At 42.2% G+C, this 23,758-nt stretch overlaps 3 protein-coding genes across 4 annotated transcripts in view; 2 read left to right on the plus strand and 1 right to left on the minus strand.

Annotated features, from left to right (window-relative positions):
• LOC118426438 (WD repeat-containing protein 81-like) overlaps positions 1–8,147 on the plus strand; it is a 28,008-nt gene extending 19,861 nt beyond the window's left edge. Inside the window, exons 21-28 of the mRNA XM_035835859.1 lie at positions 724–795; positions 1,229–1,452; positions 2,163–2,290; positions 2,802–2,863; positions 3,385–3,527; positions 4,058–4,157; positions 4,752–4,852; positions 5,750–8,147. Of these exons, the coding sequence (XP_035691752.1) occupies positions 724–795; positions 1,229–1,452; positions 2,163–2,290; positions 2,802–2,863; positions 3,385–3,527; positions 4,058–4,157; positions 4,752–4,852; positions 5,750–5,878 (959 nt within the window). The 3' untranslated portion in view covers positions 5,879–8,147. The remainder of the gene's footprint in view (positions 1–723; positions 796–1,228; positions 1,453–2,162; positions 2,291–2,801; positions 2,864–3,384; positions 3,528–4,057; positions 4,158–4,751; positions 4,853–5,749) is intronic.
• A 1,232-nt stretch (positions 8,148–9,379) lies between these two features.
• Positions 9,380–12,797, minus strand: LOC118430295 (kelch-like protein 24). Its single transcript, XM_035841032.1, has 2 exons — positions 12,680–12,797; positions 9,380–11,582 (listed from the first exon to the last, which is right to left on the minus strand). Exon 2 carries the CDS (start codon positions 11,571–11,573, stop codon positions 9,879–9,881), a length of 1,695 nt encoding a protein of 564 aa, XP_035696925.1. The 5' UTR covers positions 11,574–11,582; positions 12,680–12,797; the 3' UTR covers positions 9,380–9,878.
• A 255-nt stretch (positions 12,798–13,052) lies between these two features.
• Positions 13,053–23,516, plus strand: LOC118414456 (kelch-like protein 24). Of its 2 annotated transcripts, XM_035818502.1 has the most exons (3): positions 13,098–13,173; positions 19,158–19,256; positions 20,891–23,516. In XM_035818502.1, the coding sequence occupies exon 3, from the start codon at positions 20,900–20,902 to the stop codon at positions 22,613–22,615; it is 1,716 nt and encodes a 571-aa protein (XP_035674395.1). In that variant the 5' UTR covers positions 13,098–13,173; positions 19,158–19,256; positions 20,891–20,899; the 3' UTR covers positions 22,616–23,516. The 2 variants fall into 2 exon arrangements, with proteins under 2 accessions (XP_035674404.1, XP_035674395.1); XM_035818511.1 differs by lacking the exons at positions 19,158–19,256; positions 20,891–23,516 and adding an exon at positions 15,455–18,170 and having other exon boundaries at positions 13,053–13,173.
• The last annotated feature ends 242 nt before the right edge of the window (positions 23,517–23,758 follow it).

The raw sequence follows: 23,758 nt of genomic DNA on the forward strand, positions 1-23,758 counted from the left end.
TTTATTTGGGGTCTCAAATCGAGGCTGCGCACCCCCAAGTCGAGAGGCCGTCTCTTCAAGAAAATGGATCTAAAGCAGAAAAGCCGTATATGGGAATGACGGATATCACTCCAGCTTTAAGAACAGCCGGGTTTCAGTTTCTTCACTCTCTCTACTTTTCATAATTTTGGGGGGAGAAAAGTTTTTTTCACGCAAAAAAGTATGCACAAAAAGGGGAATTTTGACGTGGAAATAAACCCATCACCTATAGTTTAGTCATGAAAATGACTGATATTGTCGGAAAGAGAATACACCTAAGATTAATCAGGCAAAAAATAAAGAAAATCGTAACACTGAGATTTTTACAATAACCCGACGCGCGAGGCATACCATCACGGCTCACAGACCGCATATGGACGGGAAATCTGGGTCAACGGCGAATCACTTCCAAAGCGTAGAAATACAAGGAAGTGACCCTCGGGCCCAAAACCAATTTGCACCAAAAACACATTACTTCTTACGCTTTTTAGCCATACCAGTATTAAATGCCACTTCGCAGCAGATTATGAGAAATTTGAACTCAAACACGGACCCTCGAGACCCTTCCCTCACATTTTTCTCGCGCACTATCTCGGACCCCTGTCGCGGAAGAATTGGTGTGTGCACCGTTGAACCCAGGACCTCCGGGTTATGGTCCAAACAACCTGCCATTACACCATTCTATTCATTGACCTTGCTGTTCTCTCTTTGATACAGGGCTGGGAGAAAGAGACAACGTGTTTCACTTCAATCAGATCAAGTTACAAACATTTCATGGTGAGAAAGAAGTTTCATAGCATATTTCCTCTTCTCTAGTTGCCACCGAATGCTGATTTTGCAAAATTTGAATGTCATTGGAAGTAGCATGCTTCTGTTTAACAAATAAATAAATATGTTTCATTATTGCTTTTTATTGCAACATTAAATGGTATCAAAGGCACAACTGAACAAAAATGTGATTCTAGATGTGTTGTATAACAGAAATATAACGGTAAGTATATAACAGGAAGGGAAAGTCTGATGTACAGAAAAAAATCAGTTACTTGAAACAAAGAAACTTATACTAATGTTACAATTACTAACTTGAATACAATATGGATTCTGAAATGTTTAGTGTTAGAGAAGTGCAACTGTGTTAAAGCAAAAACATGTGTATTGTTCTTGCTTTTTTTGTTCTTGCTTTTGATTATTCCATTTGATTCTTCTTCAGGGCACAGTAACAGTGTGCGGTCCCTTTACATCATGGACATGGAGAATGCCTTCATGAGTGCGAGCAAGGACAAAACGGTCAAGCTGTGGTCCATCCGTAACCATGGTGACGGGTACAGCCGGTCGGGGTGCCGCTGGACGTACACGCAGCACAGGAAGAGTGTGTTCCACGTGGGCATGGTGGAGCCTCTGCGACTGGCGGCTTCGTGTGATAGTAACGTTCATGTACGCACCACTACATATTCGACTGTATTTACTTGCATCTGTCATTACCTCTGTGAAAATGGAGGTATTGTTTTTAGTGTGATGTTTGTCATGATTGAATCTTGTAGAGTGTCAGAATGTGACAATAATCGGCAATTGGCAGGATGATGCCTAGGTTACACATAGCCCAATTTGGCTCCCGACTCTCTCCCGACTATGGTTAGGAGTGATTCAGGACCCAAGTCGGCTGTAGTCGACTGGCGTTCAGCTGAATCAGCTGGCGTTCGGCTGCGCCATCCAAATGTTTGAAATGTTCAAAACATTCGGCTCAGGTGCTGGTTTGGAGTGGGTTGGCCAGTGATCTGCAAATTACTGCCGACCTGAGTCGGCTAAGGGCCAGCTGGTTTTGAGAGCTAAATTTGGCTATGTGTAACCTAGGCATAAGGAGGTTGGTTCCAAAGTTTTGCGCGCAGACTGGGAGGAAATTTGTCTAGTTACTTGGATGTATAATTGGATACTCGCAGGATGGGAAGGTTGGATTGGGCTAGGTCCATGGTTGAGCCCGTAGACCTGGATGAAGTGATACTAGTCACATCCACCTTAGAGTGATTGATGGACACCTGTTAAGTCAATCAAACTTTATTTCTGTGATTAATGAACTACAATCATCTGCTTTATTTCTTTGTCATTCTAATACATAAAGAGTGGAATCTCTTTTTTCTTCCCTTCAGCTGTGGGACCCGTTTGTTGGAGCGATGGTGCGAGTGTTTGACTGCTCCAGGAACCCCATCAGTGTCCTGTCCTGCCTCCCCCCTCCCCACACTGCCATGATCGCTGCCACAGCGGAAGCTACACTCAGGTCAGTGTTATTGAAGTGTATTTACAAATTCAATCTTGTTGGCTAATTGTAAGAAGGCAACAATCAGCAAAAGTGTACAAGCATAAAGTGTGACAGAAAACATACAGATGACAATTTAAATAACGTGTACATAATGCGACATTTGAGGTCTTTGTAGAAAAGCTGTAGAAAAACAGAAAGCCCCAAGTTTTCAATAATAATTTTGAAAGAAAGATCTGTAGAAAGTTTTGTACATTTTTTCACAGAGATTTTGGATACCCTCATGCATAATATATTTTCATCAATCAGTTCAGTTCAGTTCATCCTCGGAGAGGTGACACCATCATCTCCGCGGGTTCCTATCCAGCATATTTCATCTATAATATATTGAATTTCAGAGTATGAGAAAGAAAAAACAATAAGACAGAAAGAACAAGCTGTTTATTTTATGACAACTTCTCTATTCCGTGATAGAAGTCATGCACTATTAGCTAAATAGTCATCTTTACACACTTGCGTTCATTTCTCACAGATTTATAGACGGCAGAACGGCCAACTTTCAGCACGAGTTCCGAGTCACAGGAGGACAGTCAAGTGAGTGTGGACACTGGGCCAGTACACTTAAAATTTGCATTTGACATCTGACAATGCTGTTACATTGTGAGGGGCACTTGAGGTGGAATGATGACCTTGTGGTTAGGGTTGTTGACTTAGAACCTGAAGGTTTAGGGTTCAAATCTAGGAATGGCACTTTTCACCTATTTCCTCAAATCTCATTAAATGAGTACAATGAAATAAGCTTAGGATAGGGACACCCACTTTTATGGGATGTAAGTATGGAGGTCCCATGTTTAAGGAGAGCCACACCTCAAGCCCAATCAATAACCCAGCACCCTTACGGAAATGTGTATGGGTCCTTCACGGTGTGAGTGGACCAAATCTTAGGTTCTATTCTCTAGGTTGGCATCTTCAAAAGGTGACAGTCACCTGTTATGTCAATAAATAGATAAATATGATATGTGGTGATGTAATTTCGATGGTTGTAACATATGTTTATATGCATGGTTATGACATGTTTTCTTTATTTTCTGATGATCTGTTTTTGTTGTCCACAGTGGGTCTGATCCGGTGCCTGTGTGTGAGTCCGTCAGGCACGTGGATGGCTGTGGGGTTCTCCTCAGGTGTAGTGTCTGCCCTGGACGTTAGAACAGGCACTATCATCAAGATTTGGCGGGCACACGAGGGAGAGATTCTCCAGGTAATGGACCAGACTCTTTTTTTTTTAAATGTCTTGAAGTTGTTCACAAGTTTTGGTCTTTTGGACAATTGAATTGTTAGACACCATAATCAAAAGAATACATTGTGGTTTTTGGAAGGATAATGGGGGTGAAGACTATGGCAACTGCACATGCTCAAGGTCAAAGGTGATGACCCCTACCTTGTAAACAGTTCTTGTCAACACCATGCTCAACATGGGTTTTGTCTTGAGGGCCTTCAACATTGACACTGTGCATGTGCAGTGCTGACTACGAACAAGCAGAGTGACATCAATATGCTTGTTTTGTTTTGATGGAATACCACCTAAAAATGAACATCTTTATCATGTTATGTATGATGTGATATCTGCATCCAGTTGTACTTCAAAAATTGTGATGACATGTTTCTGTCTGAGTGTGCATGAATAGCTTTTACTGGTGAGTGAATACCACTGGTATACACGTATATTTTCAATATCTCTCTTAGCTACAGTAGTTTTTTGCAAACCCACCCTTCTTTTTATCCGTACAGATGAAAGCCTATGACAACAACAGCTTCATCTCCTCATCAGTGGACCACAATATTGTTCTGTGGAGAGGGTTTGATGGCAAACCCGCATGCTTGTTCAAAGGTGATAGCTTATGAAGCTACATGTGTATTTTTTATTTTATTCTTCAGTAGTGATCTTTAAATCTTTTAAGATTCGTAAATAGAAAAAAAAGAGGTGGGGAGAAAAAATGGCAAAGACAGTTTGGACATAGCAAACAGTGTTGCAACATGTCATGCCATGACTTGACAAATACATGAACAAAATTTAATGTAGATTTTAAAGTTGTGTCCAGATGAAGTACTATACATGGATATAAGATCTCGATGATTCAATTTCACAATAAGGTAAATTTGCAGTCGTTTTGAGTTCACAATAGCTGTATCTACCCTCCTGCATACATACATGTACAAGCATTAGAGTCAGGACACTGCATTCAATTGTGCCTTCAAGTGTTAGTATTTGTAAAACTTCACCATAAGAGGTGCCTCCAACACATCACAATTGAAATGCACAATGTACATTTGTATCCTAGGGTAGTGCATACTCGTAGTAATTGGACAAGAGAGATTATAATTTTCTCAGTGGTCTCGAGTTTGCGGTGAAGCGGTCACATAAAACCGTTGAGAACATAAATGCATTTACAGTAAACAGCTTTGTTGTTATATTGTTCCCTAGGACACAGTGAGCCGGCCCATGCCCTCTGTCTTTACAACAACCAGGTGATCTCTGCTACTGCCTCCAACAAGATTGGCATCCACAGTGCCTTAAACAGTAAGGTAAGCTGCACAAGGAAGGCACAGGTTTCAGCAGAGAGAAAGGAATGTCTGTACCAGTGTTCTAGCCAGCCTGTTTTTTTTTTTCATTCCCCTGGATTTTGAATTCCATCTCAACGATCCTGGGAAAGTCCAGGGGGAGCATGCCCCTGAAAATTTTGAAACCTAGACCCTCTGAAATTCTATCTATTCCCTGCATTTTGAGGGGCAAATTCTGCTGGTAGACTTTGCTTGGTTCAATGGCATCTGTTTTGACATCTTTACCTGCCACTATTTGTGCATCATAGAGGAAGGAATTGGTAAAACTTTTGTCCGTCCCCAGTAGCAAAATTCTGTCAAAGGATGGAAGAACGGATGCTGCATAGAACTGCATTAGTCTGTACTAATATGAATACAAAACAAAAGCAGTGTTATTGAGGTAATATTCTATGAACATATTAAGTATTTGTACAAAATATACACCCTTCTGATGTTGTCGTCAAATCTTACAAACCATACTTCCAGTTCTTGATTCTTATTGCCAGGTAATCAAGTTAGTTTCCGTCTGTGATGTCATACTATAGTAAACGTGACAGCTGCTTTAGAACCTGGCACCACAACTGTCGAAAAAAAACATTCTTTTGAAATTGTTGAAGAGATTCATTAGTCACGTATGTTCACAGTTAGTAGAATTTTTCATCAATCAGTCAGACTGTTATTAAAGGTAAGCAAACGTACCTCCAAATTTTCGATGGCTATCCAGTCCATCTTGCTTAAATTCTTTTGAAAGGAAGAACAGCAAACTAATTATGAAAAAATTGCAGTTGTATGTACTTAACAATGGTTATGCACTGTAAGCTTTGTTATGGTTCAAGATGTACAGATGATATCTTCAGTTTCACATGTCTTGTCTATTTGTAGGCATCCTTCACCCTGACCAAGCTCCGCTCGGAGGCTTTTAAGGGTGTGATGACAGCGGCCACAGTGCTTCCTCTGAACAGACTCCTTCTCCTTGCCTCGGACAGCGGCAGCATTCGCCTACTTGCATAGCTAGGGCAGCTGGCTCAATACGCATTCCATTTACTGCTGTGTTGAGGACATTTTCTTTCATTCTGTATCTTACATGTCTTAAGGGCTGTGTTTTTTTATAAGGAGATTTTGTAGAAACCTGACTTTTACACCTGAAGCTGTTGGATAAGGAAAGGGATTATGATAAATACCAGTAAGCATCTTGCATATTATCATATTTCAATGCTCCAAGAAACTGATGTAACAAAATAAGTATTAATGTGAAATTTCTATAAAATGGAACACTATTTTATGCCTCTTCTGAAAGACAGATGCAGCCCCAACCAAAATGCCCTAACCAGGATTGAACCAGGGTCTTCCATTTGCATACCAACTAATTGGAAGCAGAAGCTCAATTGTGAGGTTGTTAGCTGTTTATCTATAGAGACATCCCACTTGCTTCCAGGTGCTCTGACATAAATCATTAAATGGACATGTCTTAACAGTTACCAAATCATAAAGTGTATTGCATAACCCACAGTGCTTGTTCAATATGCAAGTATTAACAAGTCTTTTACTTCGAGACTATATGCCAGTATATCAGATTTTGTAGCTGTATATGATCAGAACTGTACGCCAGTTATTATCTTGTAGTCTAGTGTTATTGTCAGTACATTGGCTATTGGTATTGTAGGCTATCTCCATATCTATTGGTCAGAATGCATTGGCTTGTTATTTGCTGATGTCAAGCTCTTTTGGCCATCAAAGGAAAGAAAATTAAACTTGGGTACTAGTGAAATTTCGAATCTATGATCAGAGCTAGAATGTATCTTTGTCTCAGTGTGTTTCTTTGTAGAGTCAAACAGCAATAACAAAACTGATGTGTTATGTTCTGATGCATCTATATAATACATACAGGGCTATTCAAATATTCAGTGTTGCCATATGCTTTTACCAGTATCACCATAAGTGGCAAGAGTTCAGAATATATAAGATTACGTCTACTAGGTACTGTACAATACTATGCTGCAGAACATGTACTCTGTCTTGAGAGAGGGTCAGCATGGGGGTCCCCACAACAATTTACGCTGAATTCAGAAGATCCCCATATGTACGACATTACGCCAAAATCAAGGAAGGCAGTTACGCAAAATTTGTTGGCCTCAACTTACGTGAGCAAGATGAATTCCCAGGAATTATGGGAAATCACAAAAATGTTGCCTACGCCTTACTGAAAAGAGCATGCCGAATCCGACCCTCTTGACATTGTCATGGTATATTATGGTTGCCTCATTACACATTATGTGAACGAGAAGGATTTCCATGAATTGTAAATCAAAATAGTCTGCCTATGCCTTATGCAAAAGAGCTTGCAGACCCTTTGGAGAGGGTGAATGTATATTGAGGTTTAATGATAAACAAATTGATGTTAGACAATGCAATGATTTCTGTGCAACAAAGTCACACAATTTCCTTGTACATGTAGTGTGATTTATTATGATCAAAATGTACATTTGGCAGTGCCAAATATGTGTTGCTGGAAGTAGTATACAAGACAATGAAATGCAATTAATTGTTTTAAGTGAACGTTTTGTTAGGGGAATATTGTCTGTTCATCAAGGTCTTAGAAATCATGGAAAGCTTGTGTCAAGCTTGATTGGTGCTGAATGCTACATCATGTATTTATCTTTGTCAAACTTAAGACCTTATTATATATCTGTGGAAAAGCTATTTGGTGAATGATGTACAATTGATACAGAGAATAAATTATGAAGAATCTGGGTAGCTGGGCTCAGAGTTATTGTTATAATTGTTTGGCAACTCTGGCCGATATGTTTGTTTGTTTTTTCATACTTGCCATTTTGTGGGCTGGTTTATTATTATAATGTAGGGTTTGGTTGACAAATACCATAGTTACTTCACAGAGGATCGTGCTAATCTCCATGCAGATCCTACGGTAGCATAAGATAGTATCAAAAGCTGGCAGAGGAGTCAAGCCGGCCTTAGGAGTGTGTTTCGCTACCGGAGATCTGCCTGCACTGAAACAGGGAGGAGCATTTCTATTCAACAATGGTGTTGCTGCCCCTCCCCGTAGCCATGTGCTAATGATTTTACGAGCGACTTACACCACTGACCAGCACATGTCGCTAGCCTGATTGTTAATACTGTTATTATTTGTAAAATAGATTAGTTTCTTAGATTTTTAGATACTAGCAACTCATGTCAAACTGTTCTGTATGTATTGTATGTACAAGTTGCCACACATTGTATCCTTTACAGTTGTCGTGCAAATAAAGTTCTATGTCCCAGTTGGAACAAGGAGTTTTAACCTCCTTGGTTGGAAGTTAGCACCAAACAGGAAGGAGGGCAATTAGCACCTACACTGCAAGCACAGTTTGAATGGGAGACAATTGGATGTTAATAGCCTTTGTTCTAACCGACTGGGGGCAGATTCTACATGGCAAATGGACACCTCTTGGCTGTTTGGTACTATCTTATGCCATTGTAGGATCTGCTTGGAGATTAGATCGTGCCCCATGGGCTCATGTCTAACTTTATATTCAGAGCCCATTTTGAAAACAGGCACTACCAATGTTTAATATGGACTACACAAAGTAACCAAAAGGGGTAAGCCCGTTTTCAAAATGGGCTTTGAATATAAACAGAGACAAGAGTCCACAGGACACAATCCTCTGTGAAGTAATCATGCTATTTGCAGTGTGGCTGAGGTGTTTGATACTCTCTTTAATCAATGATGGCTACTGTAGCATTTGCTCATAAATCATGTGAGGCCCCCATTTGCACAATTTATTTCCACTTGACTCACAGTTCCACTTTACCTAACTTCCACATGCCACAATAATTGAAATTCCCTTCATTTTAATACCACTACAGAATTATTTATTTTCATGTCAATTAATGAATTATGCAAGATATTGTTTGGCAAAAGTATGGAGGTCTTGTAGATGTTAGGAAAACACACAGCAGATACATTTCACTAAAAAAACAGAACTTTATGAATAGCACTAGTAGTGTAAGTGTAAGAAAAGTACCACTGTTGCCACATGATAAAAAAATAAACTACCTCACCTTAAATGACTTAATGCATTTCTCGTCACAACTTGCTTACGTGTACTTGCTGAGACTGTCCTGTCCTGCTACTTTTAAAGGAGGTTTGAAATTCAACTGGGGGCATGGCTTTATTGGAATCAGTCTATTCCAATTCATTATGACATAGAACGTTCAAGAAGTTGATTTTAAGAACATCACCTAGTAGGCTTAGCCTCGGCCATAGCAGGCTCTCTATGGACTTTTTTGGCACTTTTGCTGGCCATTTCTTTTTGTACTGGGTAGCTGATTGCTGGCCTCTCTCATAGCCGTCCATTTTAGAGCCTGCATTTTTTCGGCGGTACAAAGTCATATTATAAAACGATTAGCCATTCATCTGCCCTATTAACACATACGTTAGGAATAATTCGTGAGAGGCAATTCGCATGTCGGCTGCAAGCATTTTACAACTCGGGCGACACGCGCCTCCCGGCCGCCATCTGTCACGGCCTACGCGCTCCGCCCAAGCAAAGGCGTCGGACATACCAAAAGAACGTCGAACTGGTAAGTTTCACTTCTGTGTTTTTAAAAAGCAGTTTGACCCCGAAACCGTTAGAGAATTGTCGGGTCAGTGCACGCGGGGCGTGACAGCGCACTGTCCGCGTCCGGCGGAGATGCGTGCAGTTTATTAGCCGTCCACGGCAGGCAGGGAATTCGCACCTCCTTGTTAATCGCCCTAATCGTTTTATAATATGACTTTGTACCGCCGAAAAAATGCAGGCTCTAAAATGGACGGCTATGAGAGAGGCCAGCAATCAGCGACCCAGTACAAAAAGAAATGGCCAGCAAAAGTGCCAAAAAAGTCCATAGAGAGCCTGCTATGGAGGCTATAGTAGGCTTAACAAGTAACATTGTCACATTTTTACTAGTATGGCATGAATGAGTTGAACGGGTGAGCTCTTAGAAGTACAAGGTTTTCTGTTGTGCATCAAATTCAACCCTTCAATATAGTAACACAAACTAGGTCAAACAGACCCTCGGGCATGGTCCCCACCTGCGTAAGTGACTTGTCTTCTGGATTGAGTTGCAAAATCTTTGTCGTTCCATTGTTAGTGTTGTCCCGGCCTCCATAGATGTAAATCTCCCCACTAAAGACAGTCATACCACATCTGCGCACAGCATCATGGTGGGCTACAACAGTCCACAGGTCCTCAGGCCTGTAACACAGCACCTTTGAAGGGAGCCCAGCAACATAGATGCTGCCATTGAGAGCTGAAGCGGTGATAACTGAAGCCGCTTCAGGCATGGACGCTACTGAATACCACTGAGAGTCTCCCGGGGTAAAGCGGTATACTGTAGATGTGTCACACTTCTCAGCATCACGTCCACCCATCGTGTATATGCTACCATCCAACACTGCAACTGCATGACAGTACTTTGGCTGTGGGAGTGGAACACCTTCAGTCCACTTGTTCAGGCTTTGGTCATAGACTTCAACATCTGCTGTTACACATAGAGGTGAGCGGCTGATTCTTCCACCAATTGCATATACTTTCCCATGCACCACTGCCAGCTTACAATAGGGTCGTGCTGTGTGCATTGGAGTAACCTCAGACCAGGAGTCAAGTCTTGCCTGATATAGCCAAACATCTGGGCCCTCAATCCCACCAGATACGATAATATCACTTGTGCCTAAAACAGCCACAGCAAAGCCATGGTCATCCCTGTTCTTCATTGTGGTCAAGGAAGTCCAACTTTCACCTGATGGTGCAGAGGAGTGAGTAATGGTGATTGCATTACTGTACATAGAAGGGTGTCCTTCTTCTAATTTCTCGTTCCCTCCAATGACCACTACTGCCTCCCTCAGACCACTGGCATGGCGGGGACGGGTGCGGGGTGATTGGACTTCTCCAGGGAAAGCATAATTTCTTAAAGTTTCAGTAACAACATCTGGGCAGCACTTGCGCATGGCCTTGTCTGTCTCCACCTTCTCCATGAAATACCTCCTATCCATGAAGGGGAACCTGACCAGCTCCATCAGCTCTCTCATCTCCTTCTTCCTCTTCCTGGTGTCATGGTTGATCCATCTCAGCACTGCCGTGTACACTGTCTCTTCAGGAGCATTCAGGTCATCTGATGAGATGAGCTTGATGAGCTGGTCCTTTGTCAACAAAAGGAACTCAGGTGTTTTGCAGGCTGCTGCAAACTCTTTCAAGGCATACGACAATGCCTCTGCCTCCAGGTTGGAGTTTAGCATGCCGCCCAAGTTAACCATCTTCATACAGTTTTTGACACATAGACTGTCCGTTAGGAACTTTGTGCATGCATCGCTCACTGGTGGAACCTGGAAGAAGCTGGCCCCTTCCATCAGTTCTACAGCATTGTCCTCTGTGATGGTTACCTTGGACGTGTAGGCATACTCGACAAGAAGCTGCAAGGCACTGGGGCTGGCCTCGTGAATGGTAACCTTATGCTCCTTGCTCTCACGGTGTCCATTGCAGAACATCGCACGAAAATATCCACTGCAAGCAGCGAGTACATTTCTGTGGCACGGGATCTCTTTTCCCGAGACACAAAGGACGACATCTACCAGCAGGGTTTCCGATCGCAGTTCCTGCAAACCCTGCAAGAGGGCAGTTGAGTGTATATCGTGGCAGAAGTCAAGTGACCTCTGTGCTGCTGCCATCATAGCCTATGTCTGCAATGCAAAAACTCTTTATCAGTTAGTTATACTTCTACTTTCTAGACACAAAAATACCTCACATAGATAGCTCAATCTATTACCACGCAAACTAATACTGTATAAGATGTCAGCCTTCACCCTCTCACACAGCTCAGAATGACACACAGAAACAACATACAGGCTAGCCCAGATATTAATCTCCAAGCAGATCCTACAATGGCATAAGATAGTACCAAACTGGCCAAGGAGTGCAGTCAGTCAAGAGGTATCCCTTCCTGGTAGCCAAAAACACTCCTTAGCAGGCTTCACTCCTCGCCAGCTTTTGATACTATCTCATGCTACCGTAAGATCTGCTTGGAGTTGGAGATTACCTAGCAGATAAATGACAATGTATGTGTCCCTGTGTTTTGTTGGCCTGCTTATATGCACCACCTTCATGTACTCACAGTCACACTAAACTTGAAATGATCTACATATTAACATTAACAATAAAAAAGCTGGGCAATAGCATTACCTCAGAAACCATTACCATACTAACTTAGTACCTTTGTGCAAAAACTCAGGCTGGGGACGTGAGAACTGGGTAGACAATCTGGTAATTCTCATCCCAAAAACAATGGCATTGTGATGCCAACAAGGTGTTGTAAAACTTTTAACAAAATTTTACACAAGGTTGTGAACAGTCTAGGGTTTATGAATGAGAATAAAAGGAGAAGAATGTAGCTTGTAACAGTTTGCTGGGGGAAGAAACCACATGCTCAAATGTGTGTAGGTTGCTTCACAAATCATGATGGCACACTATAAATTCTGCAGTTTCTGAACACCAAATGCCAATTTTTCAACATTGATAATTATAAAACTTGATCAAATATTTCTATGATCGGCTCTTTGGGGGTGGGGGTAGCTGACAAAGCTTATAGCTGTAATTCTGTAACAGGGTATTTTTCTTACACGAATGGGAGAGGTTGCAAGTAACTTGAACCAGATGGTCTTCCCGGACAAAATAATTTTTGATGACAGAAAACCGGTATTTTTTAGTGACTCTCGCTTCTCAGTTTCAAAATACCTTCTGATTACTGAATAGTTCTATAGCAACGACAGTTTACTCTTACCTGACACTTTCGCACGGCTAACTTGTTTTCTGGGAATAAATTGGGTACCAGCAAACGATTTGGTCACCGCACAGCCAAGCCACACACTGTCACAGAGAAGTGCAGCGGAAAACTTCCCGGAAGGTCAAAGGTTATAATTGGAATGATAGAAATCACGGAATAGGGGTGGAAGGTAACGTTAGTGCATGGTGATATTCCACCAATAAGACTCTAAGAACGGAGGCTGGAAGTACATTGACAATAGTTTACATTTAATTACATCATTCTTAAAATATAGAATATATGTGTTATGAAGCAACTGTTTTGGATCCTTCCTTTCATTACACGTCATTCTCCGCACCCCCTTCCGTGATTTCTATCATTCCAATGATAACCTTTGACCTTCCAAATAGTTTCCCGCGCTTTTCTGTGTCGCTTGGCCAGATCGTCTACAGTCACCCAGCGGATAGCTTTATTCCCGGACAACAGAAGAAAGAACTGTAAAAGTGTGCCAGGTAAGAAACTGTCGTTGCTACTAGCTACTCTAAAACTACTTTCTCAATGTCAGAGAGCCTATCTTGGAACTGAGAAGGAATAGAGATCACTGAATGGTACCGTTTTTCTCAAAATAATTTATTTCTGTCAAGCAAATTTCGCCCGGGAAGACCATCTGGTTCTTGTTACAGTCCGAGGGACTTGGTGGTTCCAATGAGCGTAGCTGTTCGTATATCATGGGCATGAAAAAAAGGGAGAGGGGGAGGGATGACAACCCCTCCGTTCAAAATAATACCCTGATTCAGAAACAAGGGAAGTTGCATGCATGATATATTCACGACTTTCACACTTCCCATAACTCGTTTACTGGGTTTACGGAAAACCCTGGGCCCAGCAGGATAGCGTGCAGGCTTTTTAGGCCCCCTTTTGGAACAACAAGGGTAGGCATGGGGGTTTGGCACCTAATTGAATGTTTTAAAGCTGCAAAATGTATAACTGGGTACAGTTTCAGCTCAGAATGCATCGATTTGGTGTAGAAATGGGGGTGGGTAGCTGCAATAAACAAGCAGCATCCATCACAGAAACCCCAAAATGTACTCTTCTCTGTGGCTATACTGTCAGCCATGTAACCCAGCATTCAAAAATTCCAATAGGGCAAAACCACCATACATAACCTTGGGGCCCAAAAAGGGTAGCCTGGCTAGCCTGCAGGCTAACCTGCTCCAAAAACCCCGCGTTTACTAGTGTCAAGTTTTGTGGTCAGAAGTATAAACTAGCCAAACTCGCAAAACTCCTACTACGTGAAAATCCTACTGAGTGTGAACAATTACCTTGGCAGTAGAGACTGAGATACTAGTACTTTTACTACTCTCCGAGCAGAGGTCGGTGGGAAAAATCATGACCTTTTCATCGTTGTTTTTTTTTTTGATTGACCTTCCGATCTTGGAGAGTAGCTTTTACTTCGGTGAGGAATACCGGGTTTACGGAAAAGGCTGGGCTGTCTACCTGGGCTGTCTACCTGGGCTGTCTACCTGGGCTGGCTATCACGTCAGGCTACTTGGACCTACGAAAGCCCATTGGGACAAAAGCTGTTTTAGCAGTAGGGGCTGTTTGTGCTCAGCGAAGGATCTGTGTGTTATTATGTGAAAGAGCTGTGTGAAGTGGCAGTGTGTGAAGGACCTGTTTGAATCAGTTTGGGTTTGAATCAGTTGATATGCCACCAATCTTGTGCACTTTGGAAGGGCTCTTAACACGACTTTCCTCCCTTCACTAGGGTAGAGAAAAGAGTACCTAGCTTCGGTAAGGGCCCTCCCTCAGATAGGGCAAAGAACCCACCACACTTACGGAAAAGACTAGGGGTCCTTCCTTCCCAGTGTAAGTGGTTCAAAACCTTAAGTCCTATGGCCGCACCTGGGGTAATTGCTGTCGTATTGAGGTCACCTGAGTTAGCACCAAATGGCAGCAGTTCCAGACCCTTGCACTTTTAGCAACGCTTATTTTAAGCTCCTCACAATTCAATTGTTGATCCTAATGTATGGCGCAGAAGCCTGGACCCTGACAGCTCCTAAAGAACGGCTCCTGGCCGCCTTTGACCAACTAGCCACCAGTCTTAAGACTAATCCAATCAGCCCAATAAGTCGTGTTAATAGCCCTTCCCAAGGGTACAAGATCGGTGGCATATCAACTGATTTGAACCCAGAACCTCTTGGTTATGTAACACACACAATAGCTTCACACATAGCTTCTTCATTGAGCACAAACTGCTACCCCTACTGCTAAAACAGCTCTACTGCTAAAACAGCTTTTGTCCCAATGGGCTTTCGTAGGTTCAAGTAGCCTGACGTGATAGCCAGCCCAGGTAGACAGCCCAGGTAGACAGCCCAGGTAGACAGCCCAGCCTTTTCCGTAAACTCAGGAATACCGGTAGTGCATCAGTTTTGTTGCTGCCTTTCAGCAAGGAGACTCAATTTTATGCTGTTTGAACCTCCATGATGGTCCATAGGAAGCCCAGTAGAACACATGGACATATACATTGTAATATTTAGCATAGTCTGTGTAACACAAAATCTGCTGTCCAGGGCTGTAACTGGCCCCTCCCAGAGGAGGGGGCCAGCAGATATTTGGCCAAGCTGCTATAAGCGAGATTTAATTAGGTGATACTAGTATCTAGCACTGTTTGTCGTGTCCGTCTGTCCCAATTTTTTTGTTTGTATGTGTATTAATCAGAGCTGATTACCTTGCATTGTGCTGAGATTGAGCACTCTTGTATCTAGAAATACAACAAGTGTTTTTGCATTGCAGACTTAGGCAATGATGGCAGCAGCACAGAGGTCACAGGCGCCGCTTGATTTCTGCTATGATACACACTCAACTGCCCTCTTGCAGGGTTTGCAGGAACTGCGATCGGAAAACCTGCTTGTAGATGTCATCCTTTGTGTCTCGGGTAAAGAGATCCCGTGCCACAGAAATGTACTCGCTGCTTGCAGTGGATATTTTCGTGCGATGTTCTGCAATGGACACCGTGAGAGCAAGGAGCATAAGGTTACCATTCATGAGGCCAGCGCCAGTGCCTTGCAGCTTCTTGTCGACTACGCCTACATGTCAAAGGTTACCATCACAGAGGACAATGCTGTAGAACTGATGGAAGGGGCCAGCTTCTTCCAGGTTCCACCAGTGAGCGATGCATGCACAAAGTTCCTAACAGACAGCCTATGTGTCAATAACTGTATGAAGATGGTAAACTTGGGCGGCATGCTTAACTCCAAACTGGAGGCAGAGGCATTATCGTTTGCCATGAAAGAGTTTGCAGCAGCCAGCAAAACACCTGAGTTCCTTGGGTTGACAAAGGACCAGCTCATCAAGCTCATCTCATCAGATGACCTGAATGCTCCAGAAGAGACAGTGTACACGGCAGTGCTGAGATGGATCAACCATGACACCAGGAAGAGGAAGAAGGAGATGAAAGAACTGATGGAACTGGTCAGGTTCCCCTACATGGACAGGATGTACTTCATGGAGAAGGTACAGTTAAACAAGGTCATGCTCAACAGCTGCCGGGATGTTGTCACAGAAACTGTGAGGCATTATGCGTTCCCTGGAGAAGTCCAGTCACCTCGCACCCGTCCCCGCCGTGCCACTGGTCTGAGGGAGGCAGTAGTGGTCATAGGAGGGAATGAGACAGTATTAGAGAAAACTCCTTTGGCTTACAGCAATGCCATCAACATGACTTACTCCTTTGCACCATCAAGTGAAAGTTGGATTTCTATGACCACAATGAAGAACAGGAATGACCATGGATTTGCTGTGGCTGTTTTGGGGACAAGCGACATCATGGTTTCCAGTGGGATTCAGTGCCAGGGCGTTTGGCTGTATCTGGCAAAACTTGACTCCTGGTCTAAACTTACCCCAATGCACACAGAACGGGACTATTGCAAGCTGGCAGTGGTGCAAGGAAAAGTGTACGCAATTGGTGGGAGAACCGACGACGCACCTCTACGCGTAATAGCAGATGTTGAAGTCTATGACCAAAGCCTGAACAAGTGGACTGAAGGTGTTTCACTCCCACAGCCAAGGTACCTGCATGCAGTTGCAGTGTTAGATCGTAACATATATGTGATGGGTGGATTTGATGCTGAGGACTATGAGACATCTACCGTATACCGCTTTACCCCGGGAGACTCTCAGTGGTATTCAGTAAAGGACATGCCTGAGGAAGCTTCATTTATCACTGCTTCAGTTCTCAATGGTAGCATCTATGTTGCTGGGTTTCCCTCAAACTTGCTGTGTTACAGGCCTCAGGAGGACTTGTGGACTGTTGTAGCCCACCATGACACTGTACGCAAATGTGGTATGACTGTGTTTGGTGGGGAGATTTACATCTATGGAGGCTGTGACGACAATGTCAATGGAACGACAAAGGTTTTACAACTGAATCCAGAAGATAAGTCACTTAAGCAGGTGGGAAACATGCCCAAGCGTCTGATTGACCATGTTTGTGTTACTATATTGAAGGGTTAAACTTGAGGTACAACAGAGAACATTGTACTTCTAAGGGCTCACATGTTCAACTCATGCCATACTAGTAAAAAGGTGACAAGCAGAGGGGACCAATGTTTTGTCAATGGACAATGTTACTTGTTAAGCCTACTAGATGATGTTGTTTAAAATGTATAATGATTGAAGTAGACTGATCCCAAAGCCATGCCTCCTCTTCGAGTCCTAAAACCTCCGTGAAAAACAGCAGTTGATGGACACAACAACAGTCTTTATTTCGTCAAGTACATTGTGTATGCAAGTTGTGAAGGGAAATTAGGGTGTATGCAAGTTGTGAAGGGAAATTAGGGTGTTTTTGTTTTGGCTATAGACTAGTATTTGACAATTTGCTCATTTAGTAGAACAGTTAGCACATTCAAAGTGTTTTATCAAATCATGTAGATAAATCATGTAGAGAAAGGCTACTCAATTCCACTCTGCTATTTAAGCTTGTGAGCTAGGGTTTTGCCATGGCAGAGTCCATATGTTCAAGCTGAATTTGAAATGGAAAAGAAAAGGACTTTCTTAACCCAGGCAGAAGACACCCCCATCGGTTGTAGCCTGTATCCATTAACATAAGTAACCTATACAAATCCTGTAGTATTGAAAACCTTAAGTAATGTTTGTTTTCTATGTGTATCCTATCAAGGGAAGAATATTGTTACCTATTGTTACATATCAATATTGATACCAGTCTAGTAAATTCTACCTGAGTTAAGGTGCCAGGTGAAGTCCTACCCTTTATTTGTTGTCTAGTACATGTAGATGTTTGTTACAAGAGAAAATGGCTACAGCACTAAGTATACTACAGTTCTGCCTTATTACTATATTACAATTCTTCACTCTTAGTTTGAATATATGACTGTTTTTTTTCAGGTTCAAAATAAAATTTAGGTCTACTGTGTTTTTCTCTGGGTAACTTTTCTAGTCTATACAGTGCATTATATCATATACACAATCATGTAATTGTATGTTCATGTATATTAATATGCAAATAAGGGCACAATATGCATAATCATTAAGCAAATACCTCAATGACTTGCACAACCAGACTTCTGATTTGTAAGATTGGGCTAGAGTTCATTCATCATCATCATCCAGTGGTGCTGGTTGCACCGATGACTCTCCTTCCATCCATCCCTATCCTCCATAGCCTTAGGCAGGTCTTCAGCTGAGCAGGAAGCATCTTCACAGAGTTCATTGATAGCTGTATATTATGCAAATGAGGCCTCATCTGCATCAATGATGACATGCCACAGTACATTTATAGTACATGTACCTTTGAAAGTACACATCCATTGGAAAAAAACAAATTAACTATGCAAAAATATGATAACATTTCAGTGTTTTTAAAGCTATGCAAATGAAGACCTAATTGACATAATTGACAAGAAAATGCAATAATTCTGGAGTGGTAAATGATGGGAATTTAGATTATTGTGGCATTTGGAAGTTAAGTAAAGTTGAACTGTGAGTCAAGTGGAAATAAATGATGCAAACCGGGCCTCATTTACATGATTTATGAGCAAATGCTACAATAGCTGTCTTTGCTTAGATGATTAAATAGAGTATCAGAGTATCACACACCTCAGTCACACTGCAAATACATGTAACATAATTACTGAACTTCACTGAGTAATGTGTCCTATGGACTCTTGTTTCTTTTTACATTCAAGCCCCATTTTAACGGGCACGCCCCCTGTTACTTGGTGTAGTCCATATTCAACATTGGTATATTCCACCAAGGAGATTCTACTCTAAGAAGGGGGGCTGGAAGTAACGTTATATTGTTTATAAGAACGGTTTCCTTTTAATTCCATGACTCTTAGAATATAGAATATTTTTATTATGAAGCAAATGTTTTCTATCATTCCTTTCATGTCGTACAATGGAGGACGAATATCATTGCGCATTATTTTCCACCCCCATTCCGTGATTTCTATCAGTCCAATTATAACCTTTGACCTTCAAGGAAGTTTCCCGCGCTTTTCCGTGTCGCTTGGCTGGATTGTCTGCAGTCACACAGCCAGCTTTATTCGCGGACAACAGAAGCAAGAACTGTAACTTAAGGGTAAGAATAAACTGTCGTTGCTACTAGTGACTCTAGAACTGCTTTATCAATATTCAGAGAGCCTATCTTGAAACTGAGAAGGAAGAGAGATCACTGAATTAATCAGTGAATGGTGCCGATTTTCTGTCAAGCAAATTTGGCCCGGGAAGACCATCTGGTTCTTGTTACATAATCATACATAATTTCTGTCAATTTCTGTGGGACTTGACGGTTCCAATGAGTGGAGCTGTTCCTATTTGCGCAGGAAAAAGGGGAAGGGGGAGGGCTAACAACCCCTCCGTGTAAAAAAAATACCCTTCATCAGAAACAAGGAAAGTTGCATCCATGATTCATGATATGGGAGTTTTGGGTCATAAACTGGAGAAAATGTAATTTCTGTTTGAAATATATCAAGGACGTTATATGATTCTTTTCGATGAATTATGTCTGTATTATACAGTATGCTATATCTTGAACAAATATACCTATAAATTATTCATATTTTATTTCATATGCGAGTGTTTGTTCCTAAATTATGGTAATAGTTTCTACTGCCCAGCATTGTATTGATTAGGGCTGGGTACCGATACAGAAAATTCAGGTCCAGGTACGATCCAGGTCCATGGACCTGAACCTGGACCTATCTATCTGTGAAAACTTGTGAATTGTCGATACACAAAACAATGGTCCATTTCGCAACAAGGGATTCTGTTTGGTGGAGTATCCGACGTCCATTTGCGTTCTAAAATCCTATCTTCATGTAAAGAACACTAACTGCCTCTGTTTTAGACCAAGTTTATCTGCAGAAACTTGATAAAAATGACTATCAACTCTCCTCTTCTTCGCTCTTATTATTTTCGCGGGACAGTAAGCCCCAACCACATGAATGCCTACCAATATAATCTATTCATTTTCCAATCGGTCCAACATCCGGTCCACTGATTTTTTTCAGGTCCGGTTTTTCTGGACCGGTCCAACAAGAAAAACCCCTAGTATTGATAATTAATCGCTTTAGGTTTAGTGGAGATTTTGTGTAGCAATAAGCCCTTTCACAGAGGTTACCACACACGTGCGGATGAGAGGAATTCTGGGTAATATGTCAAAGTTGAAGAACCTCAGACATAAGCAGTCTTGTCTCTACCATTGTTTCGATTTGTGTAACAAAGTCCGGAACGTAACGACGCCTGAAAAATGCGTGCGTGCGTGGTAACCTCTGTGAAAGGGCCTGATTAAATCTGTCTGCAGAGGAGGGGCCAGTTACAGCACTGGGCTGGACAGCAGACTAGTGTAGCAATTGTCATGATGAACTGCATAGGGGTAACCTGGTATCCAGCCTACCATGGATTGGCCAGGCTCCCTTCGGGGCAGGAGAATCTTTCTGCCGTCAGGGCAATCTTTCGTACCCACAGTCTGAGCAGAAGTAGAATTAAACTCCCACTGGGCAAACTCCTACTGCATGAAAATCCAACTGCGTGTGAACGAATACCCTGGTGGTAGAAAGCTGCATCTGGCCCGTAGAGCTGAGCCTACACTATTTACGGCAGCCAAGCCACAAATAGAGTGGATACCAGGTTAGCATGTGCTCGGATTGATCTATCTATGTGAGGCAATCTTGTGTCTAGAAATACAACTGATCAAGGGTTTTTGCATTGCAGACTTAGGCAATGATGGCAGCAGCACAGAGGTCACAGGCGCCACTTGACTTCTGCCATGATGCGCACTCAACTGCCCTCTTGCAGGGTTTGCAGGAACTGCGATCGGAAAGCCTGCTTGTAGATGTCATCCTTTGTGTCTCGGGGAAAGAGATCCCGTGCCACAGAAATGTACTCTCAGCTTGCAGCGGATATTTTCGGGCGATGTTCTGCAATGGACACCGTGAGAGCAAGGAGCATAAGGTCACCATTCACGAGGCCAGCGCCAGTGCTTTGCAGCTGCTTGTCGACTACGCCTACACGTCAAAGGTAACCATAACAGAGGACAATGCTGTAGAACTGATGGAAGGGGCCAGCTTCTTCCAGGTTCCACCAGTGAGGGATGCATGCACAAAGTTCCTAACAGACAGTCTATGTGACAATAACTGTATGAAGATGGTTAACTTGGGCGGCATGCTAAACCCCCACCTAGAAGCAGAAGCATTGTCATATGCAATGAAAGAGTTTGCAGTAGCCTGCAAAACACCTGAGTTCCTTCGGTTGACAAAGGGCCAGCTCATCAAGCTCATCTCATCAGATGACCTGAATGCTCCAGAAGAGACAGTGTACACGGCAGTGCTGAAATGGATCAACCACGACACCAGGAAGAGGAAGAAGGAGATGAGAGAGCTGATGGAACTGGTCAGGTTCCCCTACATGGACAGGATGTACTTCATGGAAAATGTTGAGTCGGACAAGGTCATGCGCAAGTGCTGTCCGGATGTTGTTACAGAAACATTAAGGAATTATGCGTTCCCTGGAGAAGTCCAATCACCTCGCACCCGTCCCCGACATGCCAGCGGTCTGAGGGAGGCAGTAGTGATCATTGGAGGAAATGACAAAGTAGTACATACAAATCCTTTCGACTTGGTTTACAACAATGCCATCACCATGACTTACTCCTCTACACCATCAAGTGAAAGTTGGATTTCTATGACCACAATGAGGAACAACGACGATGATCATGGATATGCTGTTGCTGTTTTGGGCACAAGTGACATTATTGTGTCTGGTGGAATTGAGTGCCCAGACGTTTGGCTGTATCAGACAAGACTTGACTCCTGGTCTAAACTTCCCCCAATGCACACAGTACGGCCCTATTGCAAGCTGGCAGTGGTGCGAGGAAAAGTATATGCAATTGGTGGAAGAATCAACCACTCACCTCGATGTGTAACAGCAGATGTTGAAGTCTACGACCAAAGCCTGAACAAGTGGACTGAAGGTGTTCCACTACCACAGCCAAGATACTTACATGCAGTTGCAGTATTAGATGGTGGCATATACGTGATGGGTGGATATGATGCTGAGGGCTATACGACATCTACGGTATACCGCTTTACCCCAGGAGACTCTCAGTGGTATTCAGTAAGCAACATGCCTGAGGCAGCTTCATTTATCACTGCTTCAGTTCTCAATGGTAGCATCTATGTTGCTGGGCTTCACTCAAACGTGCTGTGTTACAGGCCTCAGGACGACTTGTGGACTGTTGTAGCCCACCATGATACTGGATGGAGATGTGGTATGACTGTCTTTGGTGGGAAGATCTACTTCTATGGAGGCCGTGACACCAATAACAAGGGAACAACAAAGATTTTCCAACTCAATCAAGAAGACAAGTCACTTAAGCAGGTGGGGACCATGCCCAAGCGTCTGTTTGACCATGTATGTGTTACTATATTGAAGGGTTGAACTTGTGTTGCAACAGATAACCTTGTTGTACTTCACAAGAGCTCACCTGTTCAACTCATACCATACTAGTAAAAAGGTGACAAGCAGAGGGGACCAATGTTCTGTCAATGCAAAATGTAAAATGTTAAGCTTACCACTAGATGATGTTGTTAAAAACTGAAATTGACCCCTATTCGATTTCAAACTTGTTGGTCAAAAACAGCATTTGATGGATGCAACAGTCTTTTTCAGACATACTTGTAAGTAAGTTTTGAAGTGAAATGTATTAGAGTGTGGTAGTTGACAATTACAATTGCTATTTGACAGCATGTTCAAAGTGTTTTCATTTAAATCATGTAGAGAAATGTAAACAAAAGTTACTGTGCTCAATGAAATTTCCAGTCTGCTATTAAGCCTGAGTTAGGTTTTTGCCATAGACTAGTCAATATTGACTAACATATATACCGGTGAACTCCAGTCCTTTTGGTATATCATAGACGTTTGTTCCCCAAAATACCCAACTGTCGCTAAGATACAATTGTGGAATATTCTGCACTATAGAACAGTCCTGTCTTGCTTTAGACTTTGTTTGGTTTGAATATATGAATAAGTAACTTTTTTTTTTCAATCAGGTCTGCAATCATGGTAAGTTTTCTAGACCATATGGTGCATTGCAGTATTATATATAAATTCATGTTAGTTGTACAAGTAGTGTATTGTAGTTAACTATTGATAAGTGCTTTTACAATACTTGCATGGACACTTGTCTACGACTTTAAGTATTAAAAAGTATACATAGAGACAGGCTTGGAGTATCACAGCTTTTTATGATAACACAAGTGGTACTTTTCTTACACTCTAATTATGTTGTCAGTACGAGTAATGTTACTGTTGATAAAAGTTCTGTTTTATAATAAGAAAACATATCTGCTGTGTGTTTTTATCACATCATACAACAAGGGTTAGACAGCTCCATACTTTTGCCAAAAACAATATCATTGGCAAATATGAAAATCAACTCATTTGTAATTTGCATGATATATATTGCAAATATGAAATTCCATCATTGGCCGTTCTTGCCGCCTTTCCTCATTAGTTATGCAAATAAGACATTAGCATAATCCATATGAATTCATTATCTCTTTCCAAACTAAATATGTTGCA

This window comes from Branchiostoma floridae, chromosome 1, assembly GCF_000003815.2.
Source record: "Branchiostoma floridae strain S238N-H82 chromosome 1, Bfl_VNyyK, whole genome shotgun sequence".
Taxonomy (NCBI): Eukaryota; Metazoa; Chordata; class Leptocardii; order Amphioxiformes; family Branchiostomatidae; genus Branchiostoma; species Branchiostoma floridae.